General features: G+C 43.9%; 1 protein-coding gene across 2 annotated transcripts in view; it reads left to right on the top strand.

Annotated features, from left to right (window-relative positions):
• The window catches only part of LOC116979246 (sodium- and chloride-dependent neutral and basic amino acid transporter B(0+)-like), a 40,385-nt gene extending 26,092 nt beyond the window's left edge, over positions 1-14,293 (top strand). Inside the window, exons 8-15 of one of the 2 annotated variants that reach the window (XR_004413654.1) lie at positions 739-967; positions 1,291-1,416; positions 2,444-2,562; positions 8,482-8,581; positions 12,174-12,283; positions 12,374-12,544; positions 13,148-13,447; positions 13,478-14,293. Coding sequence is in view for 1 of the 2 variants with exons in the window: in XM_033030846.1 (XP_032886737.1) it covers positions 739-967; positions 1,291-1,416; positions 2,444-2,562; positions 8,482-8,581; positions 12,174-12,283; positions 12,374-12,544; positions 13,148-13,279 (987 nt within the window). In the remaining variant the exon portion in view is untranslated. Of the gene's footprint in view, positions 1-738; positions 968-1,290; positions 1,417-2,443; positions 2,563-8,481; positions 8,582-12,173; positions 12,284-12,373; positions 12,545-13,147 lie in introns of both variants that reach the window. The other variant, XM_033030846.1, reaches the window with a different exon arrangement.
• Positions 14,294-20,089: the final 5,796 nt, after the last annotated feature.

A 20,089-nucleotide genomic window follows, 5' to 3' on the forward strand; every position in this document is an offset into this window, starting at 1 on the left:
TTTAGCTAAAGAAATGAATGCTGTTTTGAATTGTGACATGAATAATTTTATTAATGTAAAATCATTCATTGTATTTTGGTTTAGAGGTCTGAAAAAAATGCAACTGAACAGCTTTATTGTGAGTATGTGCATGAAGGAACTGTAGTTGCTGGTTTTAACCAAAGATAGACACAAAATGCTGGAGTAACTCAGCAGGACAGGCAGTATTTCTGGAGAGAAAGAATGGGTGACGGTTCGGTTCGAGACTGAGGTAGGTCTTAACCTGAAATGTCAACCATTCCTTCTCTCCAGAAATGTTGCCTGCCCTGCTGAGTTACTCCAGCATTTTGTGTCTATCTTTAGCTTTATTATAGGTGTTGGTTTAGATTTATTATTGTCACATGTACCGAGGTATAGTGAAAGGCTTTGTTTTGCATCCTAGCCAATCAACCATATCATATACTATACATAAATACAATCAAGCCAAACTCAAGTACATTGGGTGAGCAGAGTGGAGAACATGGTTCTCAGCATTGCAGTGCACCTGTTCCAGAGACAAAGTCTAATGACAGCAATAGGGAGAGGTGAATCGGACAGTACCCTAGCTTATGGAAGGGCCATTCCTTTGCCCACTTTTACAGTTAATCAATATCCTATTGTAACATTGGACAACCTTCTTCACTGTTCACTATAATAACAATGTTGGTCCCATTGGTAAATTTAACTCTGTGCGAACTAATTATAATTTCCATTCACCAGGTCTGGAAAGATGCAGCAACACAAATATTTTATTCACTTGCAATTGGCTGGGGCAGTTTAATAACCCTGTCGTCCTACAACAAATTCAACAACAACTGTTACAGAGACACCATGATCGTCTGCATCATTAACTGTGCCACGAGTGTGTTTGCTGGATTTGTCATCTTCTCCATCCTGGGACACATGTCTCACGTACAGGACAAGCCTGTTTCAGAGGTCGCTAAGTCAGGTACCTGTGCTCTTAGACTTGCCATTTTCTGTTGTGATTTAGATCTGGTGATGGAGTGGAGGTGATGAGCAAGAGATCAGCTGGAAGGTAATTGGAAAGGAGAGATATAGGGGAGGGAAGATATGGGGAGGGGAGAGGGGAGAGCAAGGTATGGGGAAATGTAAAATAAACATGTAAGAATGTGGAAGAGAGAAGCATGTTGAGGCTGGGCACTCAATCTGGATGTTAGATTAATTAATGGACTTTTGAAATATAAACAACATTATAATCTTTTTCTTTTGTACATAATTAATCTTATCTGACCAATTGTGTCTCCCATTCAGGTTTTGGTTTGGCTTTTATCGTGTATCCAGAGGCTTTAGCACAGTTGCCGTGGGCGCCTCTTTGGTCCAGCCTCTTTTTCTTCATGCTGATCACCCTGGGACTCAGCAGTCAGTGTGTTGCTGTCGGTAAGAGCCACTTCAATTCCTTTGTCAAGTCTTTGCCACTTCCCTAAAATCAAGTTATCTGGCTCTTGAAATTGGGTAGTGCTGAAATTTGCATACAATTCTAATAGTCATATTTTTGTTAAATCTTTTAACAGTCTTTCAGAGCTGTTTCCAATACTAACCCTCATTCCTTTACTGTGCAGCAAGAACAAAAAAAAAAGAAATTGGAGGGAATGCAGTCTTTCCCTTGTATGGAAGGGAAATAAATATTTAGACAGGTACATGGATAGGAGAGGTTTAGAAGGATATTGGCCAAATGCAGGTAGGTGGGACTAGTTGGCCAGTGTGAGCAATTTGATCCGAATGGCCTGTTTCCACGCTGTAAGACTCTATGACTATGATGTTAGAACATAGAACAAAGAACAGTGTAGTATAGGAACAGGCCCAATGCCCCACAATGTCTGTGCTTAATTTGGGCCAAGCATGGTCAGATGGGACTAGCTTAGATGGGGCATCGGTGGGTTGGGCCGAGGGCCCTGTTTCCATGCTGTATGACTCCTCTGCCTGAAACATTGGAGGGACTCCACTTTGTAACTTCATGAGGGGACCATTACCAGGAATGTTTGAGCTCTACCCATGGTTGAAGTATGGTGGAGCAGACTGGTGACTTTAATGCTTGCCCAAGTCCTTTAATGCTTGCCCTGCCCAATCACTCTCTATAGCTCAGGCCCCCAAGTCCTGGCATCATCCTCGTAAAACTTCTCTGCACTCCTTCCAGCTTAATGCCATCCTTCCTATAGCAGTGTAACAAAAACTGAACACACTGCCGTTTATTGTGAAGGTCCTGCCAACTTCTGTACTCAGTGCTCTGACTGATGAAGGCCAATGTACCTACCTTCTTGACCACCCTGTCTACCAGTCACCCCCAATTGGGAAGAAGAAGCTGCCACATCTCTTCTGCTCTGCACGGTGTTGGAACATCCAGCGCGATGATTCTCTGTGATTTTGCAAATTATTAATTAAACTTGTTTAACTTTAATTTTATTAGAAGCAGTAATAACAACCCTACTGGATCAGTTCCCTGGCTTTCTGCGATCAAGGCGTCTGTTTCTTACAGCTGCTGTTTGCCTGATATTTTATTTGCTCAGCCTAACCTGCACAACACAGGTAAGGCGCAATTCAATAGTATCTTCATAGGCCAGCTTTAACTTATCATGTGAGAAATTTTATATGATTGAATAATAGAGAATGACTAGTTATTTAGCTTGTTTAACTTGCTTGACAAATCACATAATATTCTGACTGTGAAATACTTCACAGCATCTAAATCTGGGACACAATCAACTGCAGATACTGGCTTACAAAAAATCCTACAAAGTGCTGGAGTAGCTCAGCAAGACAGCCAGCATCTGCAAAGAAATGAATAGGCAACATTTCAGGTCGAGACCCTTCTTCAGACTGGTGGTAGTAGGAGGGGGGAGAATTCTGGAAGAGATGTGGGGAGGAGTGAGAAAAAGTTTGGCAGGAGATAGGTGGACAAAATGTGTAAAAAAAAAACTGCAGATGCTGATGAAATTCGAAGGTAGACACAAATGCTGGAGTAACTCAGCAGCATCTCTGGAGAGAAGGAATGGGCGACGTTTCAGGTTGAGACCCTTCTTCAGAGTGATGTTGGGAGGGGGCGGGACAAAGATAGAATGTAGGCGGAGACAGTAAGACTAGCAGGAGAACTGGGAAGGGGAGGGGATGGAGAGAGAAAACAAGGGCTATCTGAAGTTAGAGAAATCAATGTTCATATCGCTGAAGTGTAAACTACCCAAGCGTAATATGAGGTGCTGTTCCTCCAATTTGCACTGAGCCTCACTCTGACAATGGAGGAGGCCCAGGACAGAAAGGTCAGATTGGGAATGGGAGGGGGAGTTGAAGTGCTGAGCCACCGGGAGATAAGGTAGGTTAAGGCAGACTGAGCTGAGGTGTTCAGAGAAACAATCGCCGAGCCTGCACTTGGTCTCGCCGATGTAGAGAAGTTGACACCTGGAACTGCTTTCTGCAGAGACCGTTCCCTCCGAAACTTCCTGATCAACTCGTCCCTTCCCACCCAAACCATCCCTCCCCAGGTACTTTCCCCTGCCACTGCAGGAGATGCAACACCTGTCCCTTTACTCCATCCAAGGACCTAAACAGTCTTTCCAGGTGAGGCAGAGGTTCACTTGCACCTCCTCCAACCTCATCTACTGTATCCGCTGTTCCAGGTGTGGACAAGACCAACCAGATCTCAACAGCATTTTTCCAACAGCAATAAGTGTGTCCAATAGGTGTTGGCCTTTCCAACAATCCCTGTGACAGTGTGATAACAATAGTCAATCAATTAATTTATGGCCACTAAACTACCTGGTGTCTCACCCACAATCCCAGTACCAGGAAGATGCCATTCATCTGGGCCATTTTATAGTGCCCAGAGAGGATGCCACAGAGCGGTCAGGGTCACAGTGTGGAAACAGTTCAAATGTGAACACTCGGAAGCATTTAAATGGAGCATTTTACAGTTAGACTTAAAAAATCTGGCAGCACTGGGGCTGTGCTGGTGTCTGGGTAACACATTCGCTCTTGTTCATATTAATTTTAAGTATAAAAGTCAGGAAGTCATGCACAGCTTAATAAAACCTAGGAGTATTGCATGCAGTTCTGGTCACCACATCATATGAAGGATGTGGAAGTTTTGCTAAGAGTATAGAAGAGGTTTACCAGAATGCTGCCTGGATTAGAATGTATTAGCTATAGAGAGAGGCTAGTCCAGGGGTGGGGAACCTGCAGCCTTATGGCCGCCAGCGGCCTTCTAGGCCATTAAGTGCGGCCTTTTGAATGAATCCAAATTTTGTCATTGGCCAAATAAAAGATGTCACAAAATGGAGAATCTCTGCATTTCCAAAGCCTGCTTGGACTCTCTCTGTGTGAAAGTTTCAAGCTGTGAGTCACAGCTCCAAGGAGTCTGGACCCTAGATGGAAGTTGAGGATAAGGTGATGTTCAGATGTCCTTCCTTTTGTTAATATGTATGAGGGTTTTGCAGAAGAGCTGAGCAGGTTTGCAAATGCATGATTAGGATGAATTAACCCTCAACGTAACAGAACAACTTCACGCAATACTCCAAAAGGAAAATATATATTATTCAATCGCTTCGGATGAATCAACTGATACTACTAACTCGGCGCAGGTTTTATACTTAATTCGGGCCATAACAGAAGATTTTCTTTGCTACGAAAAGTTACTCGCTTTGGGCACTCTTACGGGTAGAACACGAGGAATAGATTTCTTCAACAACATTCAACATAAATGTCGTGAAGTTGGACTGGATTTGGTTAATTTAGTGAGTGTATGTATAGACAGTGCACCTTCCATGACAGGAAAACGTGAAGGGTTTATTGCACAGATAAAAAAGGTATTATCAGATCCAGATCGTCTCATTTATTTTCTTTGTATCTTACATCAGCAAAATCTCTGTGCTAAATCTATTATCTTAAGTGACACTTTGCAACAAGTTATAAGTATTGTTAACTATATTCGTGCAAATGCAACACGGCATCGTCAGTTTCGTAATATATGCTAAAGTTGGATGATGAGGCATTCAGTGTGGATTTGCCATATCATTGTAAAGTACATTGGCTATCGCAGGGACAGGTGTTAGCAAAATGTTTATCTTTGCGAGAACAGGTAGTTAAATTTCATGAAGAACAGAATCAGCAATGTGAAATATTGAAAGAAGATTTCTATAGAAATACTGCATTTCTGTGTGATAGCATGTCAAAGCAAAATGAATCCTCCTGCTCATCAATGACCTTCGCTAACTGGGGAACTAACATTTGTTTCTTTGCAAGGTAAAACTAAGTCTATATATGATATATGGCAAAAAATTCAAGCATTTCGAAAAAAACTATCTTTCTTCAAAACTCTTCTTTTTCAAAATGAAATTTTGGATGAACATTTTCCCCAGTTAGCGAAGGTCATTGATGAGCATGAGGATTCATGCGAATCATTTGAAGAATATGCAGCTGTTATAGACTTATTAATTAAAGAATACAATGAAAGATACACTGACTTTGAGAATCATGACATCACACTCAAATTAGCATTTCAACCTCACCTAGTTGATGTCTCCAAGGCTCCTAAAGAGCTACAGATGGAATTGATTGAGCTCTCAGAAGTTGACATTTTAAAGTCCTTATTTGACGCTAAGAAAGATTCAATTGAAATAGGGAAAAATGCAGTAGAATACCCATATCTTCGGCAACATGCATGAAAAGTGCATGCATATCTGAATGGTGGCCGATTAGGAAAAGGGTAGATGCAACGAGACCTGGGTGTCATGGTACACCAGTCATTGAAAGTAGGCATGCAGGTGCAGCAGGCAGTGAAGAAAGCAAATGGTATGTTAGCATTCATAGCAAAAAGGATTTGAGTATAAGAGCAGGGAGGTTCTACTGCAGATGTACAGGGTCTTGGTGAGACCACACCTGGAGTATTGCGTACAGTTTTGGTCTCCTAATATGAGGAAAGACATTCTTGCCATAGAGGGAGTATAGAGAAGGTTCACCAGACCGATTCCTGGGATGGCAAGACTTTCATATGAAGAAAGACTGGATAGACTCGGCTTATACACGCTAGAATTTAGAAGATTGAGGGGGGATCTTACAGAAATTTACAAAATTCTTAAGGGGTTGGACAGGCTAGATGCAGGAAAATTATTCCCGATGTTGGGGAAGTCCAGAACAAGGGGTCACAGTTTAAGGATAAGAGGGAAGTCTTTTAGGACCGAGATGAGAAAATCATTTTTTACACAGAGAGTGGTGAATCTGTGGAATTCTCTGCCACTGAAGGTAGTTGAGGCCAGTTCATTGGCTATAATTAAGAGGGAGTTAGATGTGGCCCTTGTGGTTAAAGGGATCAGGGGGTATGGAGAGAAGGCAAGGATGGGATACTGAGTTGGAAGATCAGCCATGATCATATTGAATGGCGGTGCAGGCTCGAAGGGCCGAATGGCCTACTCTTGCACCTATTTTCTATGTTTCTATGTAAGTACTTTCTTGCTTTTCAACCACTTAATGCTGCAAATCTACATTCTCCTACATAACCTAATCAAGACGCCCTTAAGGTCACAAATGACGGATAGCCATCTGGAAGATCAGCTGAAACTGCGTACCTCCATGTTACAACCAAATATTCAAATGCTTTCCCACAAAAAGCAGTGACAACAAAGTCTTTAAAAGATTAGTTAACTTTAGAATTAACAAAATGTTTTCATTTTCTAGAAGTTAATGCATAGTCGTTAGATTTTTACAAAATAATGTACATTTTGAAGTATATCTAATTGAAGTTTCTTGGATGCGGCCTTATTAGATTACAGCTAACTTAATACGGCATTCCATCATGAAAAGGTTCCCCACCTCTGGGCTAGTCAAACTTGTATTGTTTTCTCTGGAGCGTGGAGGTTGAGGGAAGACCTGATATAGATAAAATTATGGGAGATTATAAATTTTAAACATTCAGTATAAAATTATGATAGGGTAGACAGAACCATTTCCCCAAGATGGAAATATCAAAGAATACAGGACATAGCTTCAAGGTAAAAGGGACAAAATTCAAAGGACACTAGACCAAGGACACTATCTGCTCCCCCAACACAATAATCCAGCACTCACCTGTTCCCCCAACGCAACGGGGGGGGGGGGGGGGGGGGGGGGGGGGGGGTGAGGGGTGAAGGGGTGAAGGGGGATGTGAGGGCAGGGCGGAGGGGGGTGTTTGGGCAGGTGGGTTGTGGGGTGGAAGGGATAACTTTATGGCTTTGCATATTTTGTGTCCTTCTCTTGCTCAGAGCAAATTTCAGAACTATGTGCATTGAAGTCTCTATGGTTTCTGAGTTGTTGTCAGGAATGTGAAGTTGGAGAATGACCTTGAATAACTTTATCAGCAGCTGGTCTATAAATGGGATTGAATTCCTTTAACACGGTGTTGAGAGTTGTCCGTATTACTTTCAAAGCATATTTGGTCCGCGATGGGAAGTGTGTGGGAGGGAGGGATGGCGGGTGAGGAGGGAGCACCACGCTGTGGGAGGGAGGGGCTGTGAGGAGGGAGAACTGTGCTGTGGGAGGGAGGCAGAGTCCGCGGGCACTGATCCGAGCGAAGCCGTGGGGGGGTGAGGACCTGGGGGGGCGTGGACCCGAGCGAGGCCACGGGCGGGTGTGGACCCGAGCGAGGCCACAGGCGGGCGTGGACCCGAGCGAGGCCACAGGCGGGCGTGGACCCGAGCGAGGCCACAGGCGGGTGTGGACCCGAGCGAGGCGGCGGGCTTGCGCCAACCCGAATGAGGCCACAGGCCGAACCGAGCGAGGCCGCATCTTCAGTGCGACTGGGCCAGGCGGGCCAGACAAAGGGAGGGGGTTTCCAGAACATTCCAGTGTGGCACCCCCCCCCCCCCCCCCGCGAAGGTTCAGTAGTTTATGAAGTTAAAACCTTTGGGGAGGTGGAGAGGGCGGCGGCACCCTCCCCTTGCGGGGGCATTGTGATGTCATTTGAAGCGGCTTGATGATTCTGTGGCCGTTTTGGCTTTTTCTTTTAACTTTAATGATGAATAACTTTTGAACTATGGCATGAAATGTGAAGAGAACCTGTTTATTGTATCGACCGGATTAATGTGAGTAATAATCTGTAAAAATTTCAACTCTAGCAAGTGGGTAGAATAACATACACACACACACACGTATACATACATACAAGATGAGACTTTTATAGGTACACTAGACCAAGTGCAGACCTGATGGTTCTGCTCCAAAAACGCAGCAGTTCCCTACCCATAGCGAAAATGGGTACTGCAACTTAAGCCGTTCCCAAACGTAAGTGAAGCTGATCACTGCTAGCCAAGCCATTGTGACGTCATCAGTGAAAGCTGGTCGTTTTAAATTTAAAGTCTCGAGGGGAAAGATGTACAGGACAGGTTTTTTACACACAGAGTTGTGGGTGTCTGGAACACTTTGATGGTTCATTATCTCAGGCATCCCATGCAGCAACCTTTCAATGATTTTATTTTGTTTCAGGCTGGAATTTACTGGTTAAACTTAATTGATCATTCCTGTGCTGGATGGGGTATTCTTGTCGCTGCCAATCTGGAACTTATCAGTGTGAGCTGGATATACGGTAAGTACAATCTATGCATAATGAACTGTAGATGCTGATTTACAAAAAAAAATGACACAAGTTGCTGGAGGAACTCAGCGGGTCAGGCAGCATCTCTGGAGAACGTGGTTCAGTGATGTTTTAAGTGGGGTAGGAGGAAGCTGGAAGAGAGGTGGGGAGGAACAAAGCCCTGCAAGTGGATATGCGTGAGGGGGGTGGGGGTTGGGGATGGTTAGTCCTCGATACTACTAGCCAATCTGTGCTCTTCATCCACAAAATCCCCTGCACGTTATAGAGGCATAGAGTGATACAGTGTGGAAACAGGCCCCTCAGCCCAACTTGCCTACACTGGCCAACATGTCCCTGCTACACAAGTCCCACTTGCCTGCATTTGGCCTATATCCCTCCAAACCTGTCCTGTTCATGTACCAGTCTAACTGTTTCTTAAACATTGGGATAGTCCCAGCCTCAAGTACGTCCTCTTGCAGCTTGTTCCATACACCCACCACCCTTTGCATGAAAACATTACCCCTCAGATTCCTATTAAATCCTTTCTCCTTCACCTTAAAATTAAATATTTTCCCCTTCACCTGCTGTTTGGTTATGACTGCTTGAGTTCATTTTTCCACCACTCATAGAGTCATAGAGTGATACAGTGTGGAAACAGGCCCTTCAGCCCAACTCGTTTTATTTTCCCCTTCACCCTGAACCTTGCTGGTATGTCCTCTGGTCCTCTGTGCATCTACCCGATCTTTTCCTCTCATGAATTTGTATACCTCTATGAGATCTCCCCTCATCCTCCAGTGCTCCATGGATAGTGCCCCAGCCTACTCAACCTCTCCCTATAGCTCGGACCCTCTAGTCCTGGCAACATCCTTGTAAATCTTTTCAGATCTTTTCTGACAATATCTTTCCTATAACATGGTGCCCAGAACTGAACACAATATTTTAATGCGGTCTCACCAACGTCTTATACAACTACAACATGACCTCCCAACTTCTGTACTCATTTTCTTGACTTACTGGAGGGAACATCCTGACCTTAATTTGAATAGTGTATTGCGACTTGACTGAGTTTCTTCTAGAGGCTGGTGGAATAGTAAGGCAGCTTCTGCACCATACATCACACAGACCAGCCGGTCACACAGACTAGACTCTCTACCAATGACCCCACTCATTCCTGCTTTTCCTTGCTTCCATTGGTTAGAAGCCTGAAAGTGCGCACCACTAGACTCAGGAAAAGTTCCTTCCCGTCTGTTATCAGGCTTCTGAATGGGCCTTCCATAAGCATGGATACCATCCAAGTCACCTCTACCCCATTGTGGACATTGGACACTTTCTCTGGAACTGATGCACAACAAGGCTGAGAACTATATTTTGCATTGTATCTTCCTCTTGATCTATCTATTGTAATTGAGTTCAGCTTAGACACATAGTTAAACCGCTTGGAAACTTGCCCATGCCGACCAAGTTGCCCATCTATGCTAGATCCACATGCCCATATTTAGTACATATCCCGCTAAACCTTTCTTATCCATCTACATGTCGAAATGTCTTTTAAATGTTGTTATAGAACCTGACTCGACGATTGAACAGCATACAGCTTTGGTCTCCTAATTTGAGGAAGGACATCCTTGTGATTGAGGCAGTGCAGCGTAGGTTCACGAGATTGATCCCTGGGATGGCAGGACTGTCATATGAGGAAAGATTGAAAAGACTAGGCTTGTATTCACTGGAGTTTAGAAGGATGAGGGGGATCTTATAGAAACATATAAAATTATAAAAGGACTGGACAAGACAAGCTGTATATATTTATATTATGGTATATGGACACACTTATCTGTTTTGTAGTAAATGCCTACTATGTTCTGTGTGCTGAAGCAAAGCAAGAATTTCATTGTCCTATACAGGGACACATGACAATAAACTCACTTGAACTTGAACTTGAAAGATGCAGGTAAAATGTTCCCAGTGTTGGGTGAGTCCAGAACCAGGGGCCACAGTCTTAGAATAAAGGGGAGGCCATTTAAGACTGAGGTGAGAAAAAACGTTTTCACTCAGAGAGTTGTGAATTTGTGGAATTCCCTGCCACAGAGGGCAGAGGAGGCCAAATTACTGGATGGCTTTAAAAGAGTTAGAGCTCTAGAGGCTAGTAGAATCAAGAGATATGGGGAGAAGGCAGGCACGGGTTATTGATTGGGGATGATCAGCCATGATCACAATGAATGGTGGTACTGGCTCGAAGGGCCAAATCTCCTCCTCCTGCCCCTATTTTCTATGTTTCTATGTTTACCTTCTCTTGCAGTTCATTCCATATACCCACCATGCTCTGTATGAAAAAGTTGCCCCTCAGATTCCTATTAAATCTTTTTCCTCTTACCTTAAACCATGATGGTATTTATGTTTATTATTGTCTGATTTGATTGAATAGCATGCAAAACAAAACTTTTTGCTCTACCTCGCCTAAACCAAACCCAAAACTGTCTGCATTTTCATGTTTCTGGGGACAATTTGCTATTTTTCAGCTCAGGTCAAAGGAGATATATAACGGAACCCATCTACCCCAGCATAGTTCTGATGTACAAGCCTTTCCTAAAGTAAGTTCCCGGTCTTCAGAACCACATGCAAGCAATCCTCACAAAGTGTGCATTAGCCTTTATCAGTCAGATTATTGATGTTGGGAGATCATGTTATACAAGATATCGGTGAGGCCACATTTAGAGTATGGTGTTCAGTTTTGGTCATCCTGTTATAGGAAACATGTTAAGATGAAAGAGTTCAGAGAAGGGGGATGTTGCCAGGACTCGGGCCTGAGCAACATCCCCTATAGGGAGGGCAGGCTAGGAATTTATTCCTTGGAGGGCAAGAGGATGAGGGCTGATTTCAAAGAGACGTACATCATGAGAGGAATAGATAGGGTAAATGCACAGAATCTTTTCCCATAGTAGTGGAATCAAGAAACAAAGGACATAGGTTTAAGGTGAAGGGAGAAAGATTTAATAGGAACCCGAGAGGCAACCTTTTTTAAACATAGGGTGGTAGGTAAATGGAACCAGCTGCCGAAGGATGTACTGGAGACAGGTACTATCTCAACGATTAAGAAACATTTGGACAGGTACATGGATAGGACAGGTTTAGAGGGATATGCGCCAAACACAGGCAAGTGGGACTAGTGTAGATGGGGCACGTTGGTCGGTGTGGGCAAGTTGGGCCGAAGGGCCTGTTTCCATGCTGTATGACTGTGAGTGTCTTCAATCTGAAACATTGCCTCTGCTTTGCTTTTACCTGACCTGCTGAGTATACCAGGTGTTTTTTTCCATATTTAATATTTTCAAAATCCCTAGTTTTTAGATTTTCAAACAATTTTCTTCTAGTGAATCAAATTAGACACAGGAGTAAATTTGTTCGAAGAATGGTCCAGACCCAAAACGTCACCTATACTTTTCTTCCAGAGATGTTGGCGGACCCACTAAGTTACTCCAGCACTTTGTGTCTGTATTATTTGCTCAAATTGCTTGAAATCCTAACTGATGTCAGTGATGTCCATTTTGATACGGACCTCGAAACTGGACAAATCAAACTGATGTAATGCCTGGATTCTTGTTGTCCACAGGAGTCAACAGATTCATCAAGGACATTGAGATGATGATTGGGGAGAGGAGTTGGCTCTTCTGGCTGTGGTGGAGAGTGTGCTGGCTATACGTATCTCCGTGCTTGATGGCAGTAAGGAGATCTTGAGATCTTACAGCAGTTTAAACAGAGTAATTAGCAAGTGGTTGCTCCATCTCCTATTTCTAACATGTTTTTGTACAGGCAATCGTAGTGTGGTCTCTGGTAACATTCGCCCCACCAACATATGGGCTTGTTGAATACCCTGTCTGGGCAACAGCTCTCGGCTGGTGTATGATCATCTTCTGTATTATGTGGATCCCCATCGTTGCCATTAAGAGAGTTGTCCAAACAGAGGGCTCCACTCTGTGGCAGGTAAGGGAACACCTTGAAGTCCGTGAGAGAGGAAAGACTCGCGATTCAAGAGAATATCTCTGTCAAACTAGCAATGTGCAACACAAGCGATCTATGTCTTCAGCTTTTCTGCCAATCTTTTAAAACATGTAAATCTTTTGCAATTAAAAAAAATCACAATTTACATGACTTAATGGCAAGAATATGGTAGAAGTAGAGAGGAAGGCACAGGAAATGTAAGATTTTAGTTTAGTTTTATTACTATCACATGTACCAAGGTACTATGAAAAAACGTTGTTCTGTATGCTTTTTATTCAGATCAGGTAACACTTTAGATAAATACAATCAAGCCAAACTCCAGTACCATAGGAAGAGTGAAGGTGAGGATACAGAGTGCAGAATATAGTTCCTGGCATTGTCAGTTCCACAGACATAGACCAATGTCCGCAATCAGGTAGAGATGAATTGGACAGTAGCTTAGCTTATGGAAGGACCATTCAGAAGCCTGATAACAGAGGGAAAGAACCTGTTCCTGAGTCTGGTAGTGTGCGCCTTCAAGCTTTTGTACTTCTGCCACAAGAGAGCACACAAAAACAATATAATCTTTCAAATTATTTTTCACAGAAAATTTCTGCCACATGCACATCAGCTCCTGATTGGGGCCCGTACTTGGAACAACACCGAGGGAACAGATACAGGAAGGGGCCTGAATCTGCAGACGTCCATTTACAGTGTACAGCTCTGAGCAGTCCCTGAGATACGAAAGTGGCAGGGAAGTTTCTGTTTAATTTGTAAACAATTCCCTGGCAGTTTGTAATTTATTCCCACTTTAGCATCAGTGGGAGTAGTCCTGAACAATCAGCATCAGTGACTTGGGAGAAATCCCTGTATCATATTTTATATCTTACTTGCTTATTGCTCGATACCAGTTCAGATTCAGTTTGGTTTATTCTCATACACACCACGGTGCCATGGAATTCTTTGTACACACAAAGCATACAATATAGTAAAGGGATTTGTTTGTCTGACCTGCCTGAATCTTGCCTTCAGATGGGGCCCAGTAACCCTATTAATTACAGCTCAGATCAGGACCGCACACAAAGGAACTCTCATACAACAGCGGAGAGTCTCTCGAACAAGGTAGTTTAATCAGGCCTTGCCACAGGGGAAGCACGACTCGAACACACATCACTGACACAAAAAACATAACAATCTGTAGTATTCGTGTTATGATGGTTACATATACATTTTACACTTTCAAACTAATTCATCAGCAACCCACCCTTCCTTACAGTATTTGTTACTGGTTTACTAGGAGTTACCTCTATCTGTTTGACAGCCTGGACTTTATCTCATAGAGTCATAGAGTGATACAGTGTGGAAACAGGCCCTTCGGCCCAACTTGCCCACACCGGCCAATTTGTGCCAGCTACACTAATCCCACCTGCCTGCGCATCATCCGTATTCCTCCAAACCTGTGTTATCCATGTACCTATCTAACTGTTTCTCAAAAATGATGGGATAGTCCCAGCCTCAACTACCTTCTCTGGCAGCTTGTTCCATACACCCACCACCCCCTCACCTTGAAGCTATGTCCTCTGGTCCTCGATTTCCCTAATCTGGGCAAGAGATTCTGCGCACCTACGTGTTTTATTCTTCTCATTGAGTTTCAGATTAGGAAAGGGGAGGTGCAATGAGACCTGGGTGTCCTTGTACATCAGTCACTGAAAGTAAGCGTGCAGGTATAGCAGGCAGTGAAGAAAGCAAATGGCATGTTGGCCTTCATGGCCTGCGGTTGTACAGGGTCTTGGTGAGACACCTGGAGTATTGCGTACAGTTTTGGTCTCCTAATCTGAGAAAAGACATTCTTACCATAGAGGGAGTACAGAGAAGGTTCACCAGACTGATTCCTGGAATGTCAGGACTTTCATATGAAGAAAGACTGGATAGACTCGGCTTGTACTCGCTAGAATTTAGACTGAGGGGGGGATCTTATAAAAACGTACAATATTCTTAAGGGGTTGGACAGGCTAGATGCAGGAAGATTGTTCCCGATGTTGGGGAAGTCCAGAACAAGGGGTCACAGTTTAAGGATAAGGGGGAAATCTTTTAGGACCGAGATGAGAAAAGCATTTTTCACACAGAGAGTGGTGAATCCCTGGAATTCTCTGCCACAGAAGGTAGTTGAGGCCAGTTCATTGGCTATATTTAAGAGGGAGTTAGATGTGGCCCTTGTTGCTAAAGGGATCGGGGGTACGGAGAGAAGGCAGGTACAAGATACTGAGTTGGATGATCAGCCATGATCAAATTGAATGGCGGTGCAGGCTCGAAGGGCCGAATGGCCTACTCCTGTACCTAATTTCTATGTTTCTATGTTTTCTATGTTTCATTGCGAGATAATTTGAGTTTAGGAGCAAGCAGGTCCTACTGCAGTTGTTCAGGGCCCAGGTGAGACCACACCTGGAGTATTGTGTGCAGTTTTTGACTACTAATTTGAGGAAGGACATTCTTGCTATTGAGGGAGTGCAGCATAGGTTCACCAGGTTAATTCCCAGGATGGTGGGATTGACATGCAGTATGAGGAAAGAATGGGTCGACTGGGCTTGTATTCACTGGAATTTAGAAGGATGAGAGGGGATCTTATAGAAACATATTAAATTCTTAAGGGATTGGACTGGCTAAATGCAGGAATAATGTTCCCCATGTTGGGGGAGTCCAGAACCAAGGGTCACAGTTTAGGGAAACGGGGTAAGCCATTTAGGACTGATATGAGGAAAAACATTTTCACCCAGAGAGTTGGGAATCTATGGAATTCTCTGCCACAGAAGGCAGTGAAGGCTAATTTGCTGGATGTTCTCAAGAGAGAGTTAGATTTAGCTTTTAGGGCTAATGGAATCAAGGGATGGGGAAAAAGCAGGAACGGGGGGGGGACTGATTCTGGATGATCAGCCATGATCATATTGAATGGCAGTGCTGGATCGATGGGTCGAATGGTCTACTCCTGCGCCGATTTGCTATGTTTCTATCTTGAACATATCTTTACCATATTGACCTCCTTATCCATCATCCTTTTCCAATATGTACACCATGTTAGAAACTTTACAATTTTCTTATAGAACATGGAACAGTACAGCACAGGAACAGGCATTGGAACCCACAATATTGGTGCCAAACATGGTGCTAAGACCAATTCTAATATGCCTGCACATAATCCATATCTCCAGGTTCAAACCTGACCATGGGTGTTTTCTGTAAGGAGTTTGTACATTCTCCCTGTGACCGTATGGGTTTTCTCCAGGGGCTCTGATTTCCTCCCACATTCCAAAGACAATTGGCCTCTGTAAAATTATTCCTAGTGTATGGGGATTGCTGATTGGTGCAGACCCGATGGGACGATGTATTTCTAAACTAAATTAAACGAAAGGAACTGCAGATGCTGGTTTACAAAAAAACACGCTAATTGCTGTAATAACCCAGCCGCTCATCTCTAGAGAACATGGGGTGGGGGGGGGGGCGACCGTTCTTCAGACTTCAGTGTTTGGTCCAAGGAGAGCAGGAGCATTTACAGTGGTATTGATAACAGAGTTCCTGCATCACAAACACACAAAGTCAAAGATAATCATGGAAAGAGAGAACTACCTAACAAACTACCCACCTACCCAAAAAAAGACACAAAGTACTGGAACAACTCAGCGGGTCAGACAGCATTTCTGCAGAACATGGATAGGTGATGTTTTAGGTTGGGACGCTTCTTCAGACTTCAGTCACCCCTCCCACTCACTCCACCCACCTTCCCTAGACTCCATGTGTACTGCTGCTGAATCAGTCACCTATCCATGCTCTCCAGAGATGCTGCCTGACCCACTGAGTTACTCCAGCACTTTGTGTTTTATGGAACTTTGACCGATGTGCAGTCATTGCAATCTGAAGGCAGTGTGATTTTTACCGTAATGTTCTGTTTCCTGTCAATCATTAAATTTTGCTAATGTGTTCTAAATTACTTTTTGTCAAGCTGTGTATCATTTTAAACCATCCATTTTATAGCTTTACAGAAGGTCAAATGAACTGATAAATCAACCACTATGTTTATCCTGTATTTCTGGCCTTTTAATTACAAAAGGGACATCAGTTTGTACAGAGGATGAATAATGACATTGATCCTGAGACAGGAATGGCAGGGAATGGTGAAGGTGTGTTCCAAACCAATGGGAGCTGAGTGGCTCCAGCCCATCATCAGTGGTGCATTGAAGGAACGACAGCAGAGAAGAAACGCCACCAGCCCTGATGGTCTGGACAATATCTACAATTCTCTGCAATTTCTTGCGGTCTTGGATGGAGATGTTCCCAAACCAGGCTGCATCCCAATGTATCCCAATAAAATGCTTTCTACAGTATATCAGTAGAAGCTGGTGAGGGTTGCTGGGAACAGGCCAAACTTCCTAAGCTTTCTCAGGAAGTAGAGGCATTGGTGTGTTTCTTGACCATTGCTGGTCGAAGATGAATTACTGGCGATATTTATTCCCAAGAACCTGAAGCTTTCAACCATCTCTACTTCAGCACTGTTAATGAATACTAGGGTATGTGTACCCAATTTCCCACCTCCCCCACACTCCTCCCACTAAATCCCCTTGCTCTCTCATCACACTCTGCCCCCCTCCCACTGTTGTTCCCCTTCTGCAACTACACTCATATTCCTTCCTTCCCTGTCAGATTCCAGAATCTGCAGCATTCTGTTTTCCCGCCCTATGTTGCTATCTCCATCCTTCCGCCCTCCACCTGATTGCCACCTGCGTATCGTCCCCGCTTCACCTGCATCCACCGATAGATCTGTTTAGTTTGTAGATAAAGCAAAGAAACAGGCCCTTCAGCCCACCGAGTCCACGCTAACCATCAATCACCCATTCACACTAGTTCTATGTTATTCCACTTTCTCACACCTTCCCCATACACTAGGGGCAATTTACAGAGGCCAATCAGCCCTTTGAGCCAGCACCACCATTCAATGTGAATATGGCTGATCATCCCCAATCAGTGCCCCGTTCCTGCCTTCGCCCCATATCCCCTGACTCTGCTATCTTTAAGAGCCCTATCTAGCTCTCTCTTGAAAGTATCCACCGCCCTCTGAGGCAGAGAATTCCACACTCACAACTCTCTGTGCAGAAAAGTGTTTCCTCGTCTCCGTTCTAAATGGCTTGCCCCTTATTCTTAAACTGTGGCCCCTGCTTCTGGACTCTCCCAACATCGAGGAACATGTTTCCTGCCTCTAGCGTGTCCAACCCCTTAATAATCTTATAATCTACAAACCTGTATTTGGGCTGTGGGAGGAAACCGGAGCACCCAGAGGTAACCCATGCAGTCACATGGAGGATGTGCAAACTCCTCCATGTGACTGCATACAGACACAAGCAAGGTCAGGATTAAACCCTCTGGCAGCTCATTCCCTTTACCCACCACTCTCTGAATGTGAAGGTTGCCCCTCTGGTTCCTATTAAATCTTGCCTCTCTCACCTTAAACCTATGTCCTCTGGTTTTTCATTCCCCTAACCTGGGTAAAGGACTGTGTGCTTTTACCCGATCTATTCCTCTTGTGACGTTAAACATGTCTATATGTTCACCCATCAGACTCCCATGCTCTAAGTATTGGCATGGTTTTAACCAGAAATGATCACTGAGGGGCTTTGTTGCAGGTTCGATGGAAACTGGATCAGCTAGCACCGTGCAGTGCAATCTAATCCAATTTAACCAAGAGACTGTAAGAGAGTTGCACTGAAGAATTTAACATAACAAAGTTGAGGAGAAGATGGCAGATATATTCAAACTTAATGACATCTTTCCGACAGCAGGGTGACCAAACTGAGCCAGGAGGAGGTAGTTGAGGTAGGTGCTATTTCAGCATTTAAAAGACAATTGGACCTGTACATGGGGAGGAAAGGTTATGCGGAATATGGGCCAAATGTGGGAAAATGGGACTAGCTTAGATGGGGCATCCTGGTCAGCATGGGCAAGTTTGGCTGAAAAGTCTGTTTCAATGCAGTGTGGTGCTAACACTCTTGAAATTCTGAGCATTGGCTCTTTGATCCAAGGCTACCTTCCACTACTATTTATAGTTAACTCTGGGTTTAAAATTAATGCAGAGTTGAGCAGACTTTTCAAGATTATCGTATATTGTAAATCATTACACATATTTTGTTTTTTTTGTTGTTATTTTTAGTGTGTTTACAAAGTATATATTAATGTTCTCTGGTTTGTTTTATGTGGGGGTTGGATCGGAGGTGCGGGGGGGGGGGGGTCGTGGGAAACATTTTCTCAATCTCGTACCTTGCCGGAGAAGCAATTGTTTTCCGGATCGTATCTCCGGTCGCTCTGCGGCCTAACATCGTGGAGCTGGATGCCTTGCTCGGGACTGACTTTGAGCCCCACCGCAGGTCGTGGACTTACCATCAGAGTCGATTCCTTCCTGGGGATTGATGCGCGGCCTGCGGATTTCACCATCGGGAGCTCGCAGACGTCGGGTAACTCCAAAAGCCGCACGACGTTCGATTAGCCCCAACCCGAGGTCCAATCGCCCGGCGCGGGGGAGCTGATATTTCCCACCGATGCAGGAACTTGATCACCCTGATGAGGAAGGCCCATCACTAGCTACGAGAGTAAGATTACCCTGTCAACAGAAGGTTAGAGGCCCCCGACCGCTGGAGGACAAAAAGGGAGAGATTTAATTTTTTTTCACCTTCCATCACAGTGAGGAATGTGGAGGAGTCGCTGTGATGGATGTTTATGCTTAAATGTATTTTGTGTGTTCAGGTGCTTTTTATTGGTTGACTGTTTGGCAAATTAAATTCCTCATATGTTACAAAACATACTTGGCTACTAAAATATGATTATGAGTACCAATTCTACTTTAAGAGAAGTAAATTATCCAGTTAATTTGTGCCATTCTGATCAGCTTCCTGAGCTCCTGCTTTCAAAATGGAAAATCAAAAATGCACAATACCTGCGCGTTGGCACTGTGTGCTCCAAAATGAAAGAATAATCCTTCATCTATAAATTAATTAACAACATAAAAATGATTGGACCCTGGATCCACCAGCTTTTCAGTAGACCAAGATACACTTATTTTAAACAGTGCAAGGCACTTGCCTCTGGCTGTGGAAGAGGTATTCCCAGGAGTAGAAATAAATCAGAATCAAGAGGGGACAAAATACAGAGCGACTGGATAAAGTAATCTCAAGAAGGACTCCCTAAACATCTCGGAGAATCATTTATCATTGCCACAAAATGGATGAGAGAGAATTTGCTTTATCGGACCATGACTGTCAAGCACACAGTCCAGGTGTGAAAGTGAGTATTTGATCAGAGACACCAGCAATTGTCAATAACATGCTGATGATCTGGGCATTTTAGTTATGTGTAGCAGAGTTTCCCGAGGAGTTCAGAAGTGATGCAAACTGCAGCCGATTCCTGGTAAGTGGGTGGCGCGACCGACGTTGCAGCGGCCTCTGCAGTCCGTCTGTCTTTTTCTTTTGTCCCGTTGAGTGTAGTTTGTAGTGTTTTTTTAATTGTTTTTAA

Source organism: Amblyraja radiata, chromosome 12 (genome assembly GCF_010909765.2).
Source record: "Amblyraja radiata isolate CabotCenter1 chromosome 12, sAmbRad1.1.pri, whole genome shotgun sequence".
Classification (NCBI taxonomy): domain Eukaryota; kingdom Metazoa; phylum Chordata; class Chondrichthyes; order Rajiformes; family Rajidae; genus Amblyraja; species Amblyraja radiata.